General features: G+C 38.8%; 3 protein-coding genes across 5 annotated transcripts; all 3 read left to right on the forward strand.

The window, feature by feature from the left end:
- The first annotated feature begins 2,788 nt into the window (after window positions 1–2,788).
- LOC101478982 (claudin-10) lies at window positions 2,789–5,261 on the forward strand. The gene is made up of 5 exons (XM_004557818.3): window positions 2,789–3,162; window positions 3,867–4,028; window positions 4,104–4,185; window positions 4,283–4,387; window positions 4,493–5,261. The coding sequence occupies exons 1-5, from the start codon at window positions 2,943–2,945 to the stop codon at window positions 4,647–4,649; spliced, it is 726 nt and encodes a 241-aa protein (XP_004557875.1). The 5' UTR covers window positions 2,789–2,942; the 3' UTR covers window positions 4,650–5,261.
- Window positions 5,262–5,617: 356 nt separating this feature from the next.
- On the forward strand, window positions 5,618–9,244 carry cldn10l2 (claudin 10-like 2). Of its 2 annotated transcripts, none has more exons than XM_004557817.3 (5): window positions 5,618–5,946; window positions 7,608–7,769; window positions 7,857–7,944; window positions 8,082–8,189; window positions 8,280–9,244. In XM_004557817.3, the coding sequence occupies exons 1-5, from the start codon at window positions 5,715–5,717 to the stop codon at window positions 8,470–8,472; spliced, it is 783 nt and encodes a 260-aa protein (XP_004557874.1). In that variant the 5' UTR covers window positions 5,618–5,714; the 3' UTR covers window positions 8,473–9,244. The 2 variants fall into 2 exon arrangements, with proteins under 2 accessions (XP_004557874.1, XP_076731090.1); XM_076874975.1 differs by having other exon boundaries at window positions 7,671–7,769.
- Window positions 9,245–9,799: 555 nt separating this feature from the next.
- Window positions 9,800–11,563, forward strand: cldn10c (claudin 10c). 2 transcript variants are annotated; one of them, XM_004557815.2, is made up of 5 exons: window positions 9,800–10,104; window positions 10,197–10,358; window positions 10,445–10,526; window positions 10,638–10,745; window positions 10,863–11,563. In XM_004557815.2, the coding sequence occupies exons 1-5, from the start codon at window positions 9,873–9,875 to the stop codon at window positions 11,053–11,055; spliced, it is 777 nt and encodes a 258-aa protein (XP_004557872.1). In that variant the 5' UTR covers window positions 9,800–9,872; the 3' UTR covers window positions 11,056–11,563. The 2 variants fall into 2 exon arrangements, with proteins under 2 accessions (XP_004557872.1, XP_076731091.1); XM_076874976.1 differs by having other exon boundaries at window positions 10,949–11,071.
- Window positions 11,564–13,402: the final 1,839 nt, after the last annotated feature.

A 13,402-nucleotide genomic window follows, 5' to 3' on the forward strand; every position in this document is an offset into this window, starting at 1 on the left:
CTCTGAGGTGTTTGACAAGGTTAGTGATGTTGCCACAACCATACATGCCAACCCTCCCGATTTTTCCGGGAGAATCCCACCTTTCTCCAGATTTTCCACCCGGACAACAAAGTTGAAAAACCATATCGCAGAATTCATAGCGCGGCCCAGCCAATTCCAGTTTCCAACAATGACGGCAGCGACTTAGTTTTAATATCACTCTTATTTCTCTTTCTGGGTCGCAAAAAAACTTTTAACATATTTTCAGGTGAGAATGTAGCTGTGTAAACTTCAAATATCTGAGCCGACCGACACATCGTCTTCAAACCCCCGCGGTCTTTCACCACTCGGGTTAAACATGATGTACAAGTCACTTTGATAACTTAAAAATGTTCTTGTTTGGCTTTTTCAGTGTTTTATTTGTTCGTGAGTAAATCGGTTTGGCTGAGATTAAAGTTATTAGATTAGATTAAATTAAATTAAACTTTATTATTCCCTCGGGAGGGTTCCTCCGGGGTTTTCACACAGCTGAATAAACGTCAAACAGAAAACTGATTAAACAGAAGAGTTTACGTCAGTGTCCGGTTATATTTTAGACAGCAAGGAGCAGACGGCAGAGTTTCACTCCACCGAGGGAGCTCGTGACGTACTACCCGGCTTTCTTTAGACCGCGAAGGCCGGTCCTCAGGTGGAAGCAGCCTCTGAATTTGGACACCCCCGCTGTTTCCGGGCCGGCCAATAATAACGGTGACATTTAACGTATTTTATCCGATAAATAAACCCTGTAAAATATATTTATCCGCCCAAACAGCCCTTTTGAATGTCTCCCTAATTCTGAGGTCTCAAGGTTGGCAAGTATGGCCACAACACCTCACTTTTTTTGCCACATTTATTGCAAACCACGGCTCAGCTGTTTGTGGAGGTAAAATACATCCGCACAATTACGCTCAGCCATTGTTGTGAGTGCGCACGCCAAGGGGCTGCGAGACATTTATACAGCCGTATTTCGCACATGACTATGAAAGGCGGAAGAGGAAGTAGTTCCTTTGAATGTAGGCAATCCGAATGTTATAGTTTCTTTCCACTGTGTTCCTGTTAATGATAAACTACAAATTTACTCTAAATTACTAAAATATCGATATTTTAATGTGAGAATCGATTCTAGAACATAAATGATTGGTATCGGAGGAATCGATATTTCAGGATCGATCCGCACATCACTATCTGTGAGTTTCCCATCACGTCGTAGCTACTCGGTGCTTGCTCGGAAGTTTAGGGGTTTTTTTCGCTGTAAAAAGAAGTTTTCTTCCCACGCACGATGGACGCTAATGTTTTTGTCACTTTTTATGGAATCAAACTCAAAGTAAGGTCAGTACTTCCACACTTTAAACGCTGCAGCTGCTGTCACCAACGTCGCACTTGCTTACGTCACTGTCATGAGACATTCTCGCAAAAAAAATCACGGTTTTAGTAACGCAGTAACGCAGCGTTCCTACGGGAAAGTAACGGTAATCTAATTACTGATTTTGCAATAGTAATCCCTTACTTTACTCTTTACTTGAAAAAAGTAATCAGATTACAGTAACGCGTTACAAGTAACGCGTTACTGCCCATCTCTGGTGTACACTTTATCCAAAACCTAGTGAGAGTTTGCTCGCGTTTACCACTGGGTGGCTGTAGCTCAGGCGGTACAGCAGGTCACATACTAATCAGAAGGTTAGTGGTTTGATCCCTGGATCCTCCAGTCTCCATGTCAAGAGTGGGAATGTGCATGGAAGTAGTTAAGAAGTGCTCAGTTTAGAGAAAGTGTGTGATTGGGTGAATGAGCATGTTGTATAGAGCACTTTGAGTAATCTGAGAGAGTAGGAAAGTGCTATATAAGAATCAGTCCATTCATTGAGTTTTGTCATGTTACTTTTGCACTGTTGTGTTCTGGCACATGTTGTTATTACTTGGCTTGATTAAGGTACACATTAGGCTGACATCTGGGGCCAGAGCTGAAACTGTTCTGGGCCAGCACAGGGCCAGCAGTGTGTCTGCAACTGGCCTTGTGCTGGCCCATGTTTGGGCCACCTCTGGTAAACCAGATCTGGGCCACCAAAGGGACGTTATTCTTTGCGGTATGTGGGCCACGTGTAAGCACATTGTGTGGGCCAGATCCGGGCCATACCAATTTTGCTATGTGGGTCAAGGTTCTTTATATTGTAAGGTAGACCCTGAAATAATACATACAGAGAAAAACCCAACAATCATATCATCCGCTATGAGCAAGCACTTGGGCAACAGTGGGAAGGAAAAACTCCCTTTTAACAAGAAGAAACCTCCAGCAGAACCAGGCTCAGGGAGGGGTGGCCATCTGCCGTGACTAGCTGGGGTGAAGAGAGGAAGACAGGACAAAAGACATGCTGTGGAAGAGAGCCAGAGATCAATAATAACTAATACACCTGCCCTGCCCGACTCTGCGCAAACAATCCTGCTCTAAATATGTAAAAAAAAATTTACTATGTCGTCAATATTTTTACTCATTAATAAAACTATTTAAATAGTGCCCCTCGTGTCTACTGCAGTCCGCATAAAACACACACATACCTGCAGCTACCTAGAAACTGTGCTTGAGGATGTGTGCTAAGCTTAATTTTAAACCCTTTTGTGAGATCATCGCAGTTCAACTTTTCAGGACTCTCAGTCACCAACAGCAGGACTGCGAGTCACAGTGACGTGTACCGTGGGTGGAAAACACTATAAAGGACCACTGGCCACCTGTTGAAGTTTAAGGCCAAACTCCTCCCTTCCCAATATAACAGTTCACAACACATTAACTGTAATCACAGCCTATTCATTGAACCTACTTGTGCCAAGAGCCTAGCTACATTTTCAACAAGTCTCAGGGAAGCATTCGTCCATTTCAGGTCCCATCAATTTAACTGCCAGCCACAGTAAAGTGGAGGATTCTTCTCAGCATTATGAGCAGCATGTTTCAGGAGATTGTTGCCTTTTTTTTCTCTACCGCTGGGTGGATACTGGAGTCTTCTACCTTGCCGACTGACTACTGGAAGGTGTCTTCAGATGATGGATCAGTCATTACCACAGCTTCCTACTGGTCAAATCTTTGGAAGACCTGTGTGACTGATTCAACAGGAGTATCCAACTGCAAAGAATTTATCTCGATGCTGGCACTGGATGGTCAGCTGTTCTTATTATACACCTATCATTTATCTTGGATTTTACTAGTATGCTGGATTCATTTAAACCATAGGTCTCAACTTCTGTTTATTTATTGTTAGTGTGTGTATATATATGTTCGTATGCTTACTAATACCATAGTATATGATAGCATCTTAAGACTTTTCAAATGCTCTTTTAACCTAATTTTCTGTGTTTTTATTGATCCTTTCTCATTTTCCTTAATGTGCTTAAACCTCTGCTCTTTTTATCTTTAAATCATTTTTTGAAAATTCACGTTGAAGCTTGCTACATCGGAATAATTCAAACCCTAAAGCCAGTCTCCAACTCATTTATCGTCTAATATGTCAATGTTTAGCCTTAGTTCTCAGAACCTGAAAACAATAAAGAAGATTTACTGGGAACCTCAGGGAGTTTTGTTCACGGCTGACTAGTTTCAGTGGTTAGCTTCCAGGCTAATGTTTGCCTCGAAATTACATTTCAATGGCATTTTTTTCACCCAAAGAAGCAGACACACTAACACAAAGTAGCAGAAACCACTTAAGGTTACTCATGACAAATTGTTTTTCTTACTTTATGTGTTAAGTTGGCCACGAGGTCAGTAGCTCATTGACCTTGTGATCCAGACCACAAAAAAGAAGCATAGTGCAAAAAGACTCCTGTGGTTGCATTTAAGTAGTAAGATTTTTGTTTTATGCCTGTAGGTTACCTCATAGCTTGCAGGGCACTCATGATTTCCGCCGTCATTCTGGGCTTTTTCGGCTCTATATTTGCCCTTGTGGGAATGAAGTGCACAAAAATTGGAGGATCTGACAAAAACAAAGCGAGGATTGCCTGTTTTGCCGGTGTGCATTTCATTCTTAGTGGTAAGTATAGATGAACCATTTGAGCAAGAGCACATTCAGCAGTTTAAGATAATTAACATTTCCCTTTTTACTCAGGCCTGTGCTCACTCTCATCCTGCTCCATCTATGCGCACCGGATAACATCAGAATTTTTTGATCCAATGTTTATCGCGCAAAAGTAAGGAGCATGTTTGCCCTACAGAGTCTTTTAATGTGGCTTGACTTAAACATTAAAGACATAAACATTATCATTAAATTTTACTGTTTGTCTCTAGGTATGAACTTGGAGCTGCTCTCTTTATTGGCTGGGGTGGATCTGTCCTCTGTATTCTCGGGGGCACCATGTTATGCTTCTCCATTGCAGGTTCTTTTACCAGTAGGTTAGTAAGTAAGACTTACGCATGAGCACATTTTACAGGCCACTGTTTGTTGAATTATAATGGTTTTTGGCATGTAAAAATTAAGCTATGTCTTTTTCTTCACAGCAAAAGAGAGGTAAACTATATCTACAGAGGCGCTGCCTCACATTCTCGTATCTCCTCCTACCCAAAAGGGCAGGCGAAGTCTGTAAATCAGAGGCTAACTCCAGACAACAGCACCTCCTCCAGGATCCAGCACTTTGATAAGAATGTTTATGTGTGACAAATGTGAATATACTTTTGGTTAAAGCCACGTTTGGGTACTAGAAGATATATTAATTGTTAATTATAGCACAGTCTGTGTGACTTTGTGGTGTTGGTCAAACAACAGTTGAATGTACTGATATTGATTCATATCTCACCAGGAAATCAGTGTCAAATCCTTACATGTTTTTTGAAGCTGGATCTTTTTTTCTTGTTTTTATGATACAGTTTACTCTCTGGACTTGGGGGGATCAATAAATCAAAAACATTTGGCCCACAACAGAGATTTCTAATCAAATGCTTGCATCATTTTCTATTTTTGGAGCTTTTTTATGGCGATGAGCACGTTCTATTTATGTACAAAATTGGATTTGTTGGTTATGTCTTTAGCTGTATGTAGCTTCTGCGTGTCTGTCATTAATCTGTAATGACCGCAATTAAAATGATGACAGACACCCATTTATCTTGTTGAATATGACGTAACCATAAACAACCTTTGTAGTGTACAAACTTGTAGAGGGTAAAAAAACATGCTGAAATGTTTGGTGAATTATGAGCATTCTTGGTTCCTTAGCACATTGCTCTGTTTAGTTAAAACATGTTAAAGTAAATACAACTAAGTTGCAGCAAATTCTGTGTCTGTGGGTTTTTTTTATTTTTTGTTTTTTTTAAGTGATTACCTCAGGTCAACAGAGTATTATTATGAGCTATTCTGTTCTGTCATCTTCCCTTTCCTATTCAAATTATGTGCTAATATGCTTGAGAAACGAGCAAGGTGTAAACATGATGAAGCCTTTTAAGTACATCTAAATATTGCTACAGCAATAATCAATACAGTCGTTTGAAATATCTACAGGAGAAGGTATGATCCAAAAAGTTTACAGTAAACACAGCATGAAGTGGTACAGAGCCCTCATCAACACATGACACTTATGACGTAGTTAAATGGACACCCGGGCCCCATTTTACTTGAATCTAGAGCAGTAGAACAGTTAGTGAGCCAGAGTAGACGTCAATAGATTTTCTTCTTCTAAGGTCAGCGCAATCCATTAAACCTGCATTAGCAGGCTTCTTGATTTCCACAATGAGAAAACGTGTGATCCAAATATCTGGCTTCTTGATTTCATCGTTGGGATGGCTGTTTGTGCTCTGCACCATGGCAATGGACTATTGGAGGATTACCAAACTCGGAGGGCAAGGAGGCTCGTACATCATCAAAGTGGCCTGGTACTGGTCCAACCTGTGGAGCGACTGTTACACAGATTCTGCGGCTGTGACCAACTGTAGAGAATACCCAGTGCTCTGGAATGTTGCTTGTATGTTGCATTTGCCTCACCAATAATTTTTATATAGATTATGTACATGCAGTCAGGTGATCAGTCATTAGTAATTTTTTTAAGTCTCATTCTTCAAATAATTGTACTCCTGACTATAATTCTGTCTGTTAATCTGTCACTTTGAATAGTATCGCCTAGTTTTGCAATGCTATTGATTAACAAGTAGAGCATGCTGTTGTTCTGGATCCATATTAAAAGTTGCGTTGACTTTGCACCAGTTCCTAAAAGTGATACTATAACTCATTTGAGAAAAAAAGGTCAGATATTTGGGAATTTATAGAAACGTCTATAAAATACCCTGCAGACTTGCTTTAATATACTTAACCTTTATTTGCTAATGCTAACTTTGAATATATAAAAAATAAGAGCTTTCTCAGTGAGCTCACTTTATGACTTGGCTCTGATTTTGTTAAACTTCCAATTATGGCGACAGTGGCAGCTGATCATAAAAGTTTACCTACACCCAATTTTTTTTGTAAACATATATTTATTGGATTTTGTATTCATAAATATCCAACACTTTAAATTTCTTGAACATATGGCAGTAAGAAAGCAATAAAAACACAAGACACTAAAAAAAAAGAAATAGCCCCCCCAAAAAAGCAACTAAACTGAAACAAACAAAAGACCAACAAACAAATAAAACAACAACCAAGAACAAAATACAAAATAAAAACAGATCAGGTTACGGTATACATTCCCAAATTTAGTTACATATTTTCCATTACCTTACTCTCTCGCCACCTTCTCAACTTCCCCATTTTTTAATAGATCCAGAAACATCTTCCAAATGTCAAAAAATTCTGAAGATCTTTTCCTAAATACACAGGTCAGTTTCTCAAGAACTAAACTTGATGTTACATTGTTTATCCATTAACCAATGGTTAAACAATGGCCCCCCATTAACCAAAGAGGGGCCACCAACAATTCTTCCAGCATACTGCACTACACCATTTGGCCTGGAGTAAGTAAAGGTCAACCATCTTCCTCTCTGTATGAGCGAAATTACAGTCATCTGGATAAATGCCTAAAATACAGACCTTAAGACTTAACACTATATTTTAACACTGAGCACCAAAACTTTTGAATCTTTTACGTACACCCAAATTAAGGTGTTTCCATATTCCTTAAGTCAGTTGATTGAAGGTCATGGTCTCCCCATGACCATGTATCAGATAGGCAGAAGAAAATGGATGGTTGGATGGATTCAACAAAATATATAATGTACCCTGATGGGTTTAAAAATATTCTTATTGCGTCTATAAATTCAATCTTCAAATATTCTGGACTTTATGAAGACTGCTAAAGAATACTTAAAAGAGATCATCTTTTGTACAATATTCTTCAACCATATCCAAAAGAGGGATTTATTCATATTTTTATTGACTCTCAGATTCAATGAAACAAAAAGACTTGGTGCAGCATTATGTCATCCAAGCATCGCCAAGCATCTGCTGATTGAATCTTTACAAATCTGAGAAAACATTGCAGAAACCATTGTAGATCACAATCTCTGCACTGCATAGCTGTTTTTATAGCTGTTTTATTTATACTGGTCTGATTTGATTCTCATATCAACCCCTTGTTGTTTATTATTTTTTCTCATTTTCTCCTTTCTGAACTCTTTTTGATTTGAACAGATTACGTGCAGGCAGTGAGAGGATTGCTAATGTGCGGGTTAACTATTGGATTCTTTGCTGTAGTGTGCTGCTTTGTCGGGATGGAGTGCACTTACATCGGCGGATCTGACAAAACCAAGGACAAAGTGCTCTTCGCGGGAGCAGTGCTTCATTTTGTTGGTGGTAAGCTTTGAACATACGCCGTGCTTCTCTCTGTAAATGTTTTGCCATCATTTTTTTTCCTCTGTTCACCGAAACCTCTTCACGCAGGTATGTCAGACATTGCTGCCTACTGCTTATACATCAACAGAATTGCCAGGACAGCTTTTGCTCGAAAGGTCGCATCAGGAGTTTTGCGGTACTGCTTTTTCCACTCCATACACCATTTTACATCAAATCTTTTCAAATTATAGACATATCTGCTATAAATTTTGCAGTAACTTATATTATTTAAATGATAGCATGATTTTCTCCTCGTCCTTTCACTTCTTCCAGATATGAATTAGGATCTCCAGTTTTTCTAGGATTGGCAGGAGGCTTTTTCATCCTAGTCGGGGCTGTTCTTTATGCTGTGACAGTGTATAAAGTAATCCGCAGAAAAAGGTGCCTAAATTATTCCACTTTAATCCCTTTTCTTGTCTCTACTACCACTACATCATATAATTAACATCATCAATGTTTTGAATTTTACAGCAGAGTAGTACAAGCCTGTGATGCTCACACGTACATGGCGCCTCCATCCAGAGGAAGAACCATTTATTCCGGATACTACAAACCCTCCAAGCTGTATGGGTCTAACTATATGGGCTCAGGACGATCAAGCGCCCAACTTTCAAAGCTTCAGGCAACACCAACGAAACCCTCAGACAGAGATGCATTTGTCTAGTTGGTCTGTTTTAACTCAAACAGACAATGCAATAGTTCAACTTGTAGATAGGAGGAAAGTAATTTTTTGTCATGTTTTGTTTCCTTTAGATCACTTCATACTCAGTCATATTCACCTCGTGAATAAAACAGATGTGCAGTCTTAGTCTTGTGTTTGTACCAGTGGTTGTCATAGTCTTGTGTTTACACTTGTGTTATAATTGCTGTGATTTAACCAAAAGCATTTTCTGTCATTAAGAATCTCACTGAAACACCTATGACGATGAACAGATGTATATATCAATTAATATATCAATATCACTTTGATCACCACCACACTGCTCAGTTTAAACCTTCGATAAAGATGTCCAATATTTTATTGGCAAAATCACACCTTTATAAAGATATTAGTGCAATTATTATGCATTTCATCCAAAGAAATGAGTCTTCTCCTTGTTTTATGTGTAAAGTAACAACTCAATGGTGCACAAAACTAAAACTATTCTCGTCGGGAGACTGAGTATCAACAACAGCCACGCTGATGGAAATGATCTTTCCAAAACAAACAGGTGCAGTCTGAGGCATAACATGTTATGGTGTTCTCTTGTAGTTGTGTGTCTGTGTTTAAGTGTGTATAAAGGGGACTTGGAGAATTAAAAAAAAAACAACAGATGAACGATAGATAAACCTGTGTATTTATACAGAGGTCAACACATGAAAAGTGGCACTGTACAAGATTTTAAACTTTATTTTGAATGGCTTAAATAAATGTTCTCTGAATGAGAAAACTTGTATTTTGACTCCTTCTTCTTTGACTATATAAACAACAGCATCATCCTATGAAGCGCCTTGAGGCGACTTATGTTGTGATTTGGCGCTATATAAATAAAATTGAATTGAATTGAATTGAATCCTGCAAGCTATTTGACTTCAAAATATAATTAAAAAAATGAATGTATAAATTACATTATTAATCATAGCTGTTAATTACTTAATGTGTATATTACTTGCAGCTTGCAGCTGGAGATGATTTTAGTGAACTTTATACTGCTGGTAAGTTTTGTTAATAATATATGCTTATATATGAGTAGATGTGTATTAACATTAAAAGATTAAGTATGCAAATAGTATGGATTCATTGGTGCATCACTAATAATTCAGGTATTGAAATCCTACCTAGAAGGCTTATTATTTATTTATTATTTATACTGTTCCTTCTCAAGTAGCGTTTCAAATAGAGAAATGTTTTGTCACGTATCTAAGTGACTTCTTCAGGGGGGCGGTGCCACTGCATGCCCTCCTCTATTCAGCACGTGAGAAGGGAGTTCAAAGAAGACAGTTCTGGAAAAAATGCACTGTGGTTTGTGTTAAGGAGCTTAGATTTGTTAGTAGTCTGTCTTGGTGCTGAAATCTGAAGCAATAATGGGTTATAGGACTATGGTGATGTACATGGAGATAGGCTGCTTTGTAGTATGTGTGTGTGGATGGATTCTGGTCTGCTCCACAATGCCAACAGATATCTGGACCTGGTCTGAAGTCAGCAACGTGGTCCTGGCGACATCAAACTACTACTCGAACTTGTGGAAGGACTGCATATCTGATTCAACTGGAGTATCTGACTGCAAGGGAATTCCATCCATGCTGGCACTGAACTGTAAGCAAACCGTCCCTCAGAATACCGTAAATTAAAGATAAAAACCCAGTGAACTTAGTGCCTTTAACCGCTTTTTTTCTGCTTGTGGACAGGGGACATTCACATGTGCCGGGCTCTTATCATCATCTGTATTATCCTGTGTTTCTTCGGATCAATTTTGGTCTTAGTTGGAATGAAGTGCACTAAGATCGGAGGGTCCGAGCTTGCTAATGCAAGAGTAACCTTTGCCGGAGGGATGAACTACCTTATAGGAGGCAAGACAGAAATTTGTTAGAACTGAGTCACATTGTTAGATATTGCACTGTTTAATATTTAAGTAATTGTGTGAGTATTGTTTCAGGGATGTGTTCTATGATTGCTTACTCCTACTATGGAAATAAAATAAGAGCTGAGTTTGAAGATCCAAACTACATGGAACAGAAGTATGTAGCAGATATATATGATAAGTCTGCGTACTTGATGACTCACATTTAGATCATTGTTTTTCCTATGAGGGTGAATTGCACTTGAAATATTCTTGTATTTTTTGCCAGGTTTGAAATAGGAGTAGGTGTCTTCATTGGCTGGGGAGGCTCTACCTTACTTATTGTTGGAGGACTTATTTACAGTATCTTTGCAGGAAGAGAAGGGTGTCACTCAAGGTAAAATACCACTTCTGTGTCATTTGTTTGTTTGTTGTTGTTTTTATAATTAGCCAACCTCAGTCTGCAATACACAATTAGAGTCATGAATTCATTTTCGGAATTGTACCTTGACAGCTCAAAGAGGTATGCTACGCATCAGTTCCAAGATGCCTACACTTTTGTTCCAACACAAAAAAGCGTTGTGTCTTTGGCTTCCACAGAGATTAGTAGGAGTAAAAAACCAAGGACGATCAGCAGCAGCAGAGCCAGTAGCATCTCAGAGATCAACAGTGTCACCAAGACATCGGTCACTTATTCATATGTGTGACTAACCTACACAGAATTATTTTTGTTTTTCTTTCACAAAGAATGTGTGTGTTTTACTTTGAGAGTCATTAAATGTCAAATCAAGTATTTGTCTTTACAACACTTTTGTGATTATGAAACCAGAAGTGTTACTAATAATAATACGGGCATCCTGAAACAATGGAATTTTTTTTTTATTGATGGCAACACAGCTTCAAGCTACTTCTAAGAGCTGTTTAAGCTTTCAACTGTGACATGACAGGACATATTTACTACATTAATTTTTCCACTATCATGAAACAAAATTGTGTTTTCCCTGCATCTGCATCAAGGTGCATCATTGAAAATTAATAAAGCATAACAGAAATGTAAAGTGCACATTTGCGTATGAATGGTGGTGCTTTGTTTGCATATTGAGGAGAACACATTGAACTTGGGTTTTGAGGGGTACCTCCCCAGGGAATTTTGAGTATCGAACGCACCATTTTTTCCTCCTGGTTACTTTTATTAATCACACAGTTTGTACTTTTTTTTTTTTTTTGAAGCAGTTTATATAGAAATTATCTTTATTCTTAAAGACAATAAAACAATAGAGAGTAATGAGTTGGCAATTTTGTTTAACGAGAGGCTACTTTTTGTCTGTCTTTGGTACGAGCAAATAATGTATTGAACTTCACATACTGTTCATATTCTATACCTGGACAGTATAGTCTGGGTCAAAAGTTCCTTCATAATAAGGGTTTACAACAGCTGAACTACACACCTATTTTTTTTAGGTTTTACATTACTCAGTTCTTATGTCCTGTTTTATCTAAGACATGAAAACACAACAGTTATAACAATTTAAATATGTCAAGAGACGCTGTGTGGCAGGCGGGAGTTGGACCCAAGATGCAGGCACTCAGGCACGAGGTTTAAACACAAAAAACTCAGCTTTATTTACTGGCAGGGAAAAAGCATACAAAAGCAAGCTAAACTCACAGGGAGACACAGGGAGATCCACACAGCATGAGGGACGACGTGACACTGACTCAGAGAAACACAGGGTTTAAATACAATGGGAAGTAATGAGGGCAGTGGGACACAGAAGGAGGGCACGGCTGGGAGAAATCAGAACTGACGAGACAAGGAAGCAAAGTAGAACACATTCACATAAGACACAGACCTTCAAAGTAAAACAGGAAGTATAACACAGAGATGCGAACTTGACACGGTGGAGACAGCAACTAAGAAACACAGAGACATAAACCATAAAGCAGAGGACTCTAAGAACCAAAATACACAGAGGGAAATACTAAGCTTGGAACACAAGAAACTAGATTCGAGGGAGTAACAAAAGACCAACCATGAGAGCATAATTCACAATACAGAGTGACAGAAAACACAAGAAACTCGAAACATGCAAAGACACAGACCAAGAAACACAGACTTACACAGAACAGAGGGGGCACAGAGAAACATGAAGGGCAAGGGATCCAAACTAGAAACCATAGAATAAATCACACGAGCACAAAATACAAGAATCACAAATAACTAAAAACGCTGGGTCAGGAGACCCAGGATCCCGACAAAATATATGAATCTGAAGGTGACATGCAAGTGTTTCCCACACTTATTGAAATGGCAGCTCAGGTGACTTTACAATCTTATGACCCCTAGGCCTAAACCCTAAATCTCTGTTTTAATCTCAGTTCAGGTAATCTCAGTTAGCTAAGAATAAATGGATTTGAATTTTTTTATTGTTATATTAACATTAGCATTAGCATTTGTGCTTGCGCATGCAAAGCAGAAGCACCAACAGCGTCATGTAATATACTTGCATTTATGTGGCACTTTCTAATGTTACTGACAAACTCAAAGTAACTTTAATTAAAGGTCACACTTTAACCATACATTCATACAGCACTTTCAATTCAGTTTTATTTATGTAGCCCCAAATCATAACAACAGTTGCCTTAAGGTGCTTTATATTTTCAGGTAAAGATCCTACAATAATACAGATATATTCCCAACAATCAGATAACCCCCAATGAGCAAGTTCTTGGCAACAGTGGAAAGGAAAAATTCCCTTTTAACAGGAAGAAACCTCCAGCAGAACCAGGCTCAGGTAGGGGCAGCCATCTGTCTCCATTTAGTAGGGGTGAGGGGCAGGAGACAGAACAAAAAACACACCATGGAAGAGAGCCAGAGTAGCACATAAACGCATAGTGAGTGAAAAGCTTTATTCTCTACACTCCAAGCACTTTATCTACCTCACATTCACAGCCAGCTTTGCATCACCAATTAGCCTGACATTCATGTCTTTAGATTTTGGGAGGAAGCTGGAGTATCTGGAGAAAACGCACATCAGGTACTGGAGCTGGTCAAAT

This window comes from Maylandia zebra, linkage group LG16 (assembly GCF_041146795.1).
Source record: "Maylandia zebra isolate NMK-2024a linkage group LG16, Mzebra_GT3a, whole genome shotgun sequence".
In the NCBI taxonomy this organism is placed as follows: domain Eukaryota; kingdom Metazoa; phylum Chordata; class Actinopteri; order Cichliformes; family Cichlidae; genus Maylandia; species Maylandia zebra.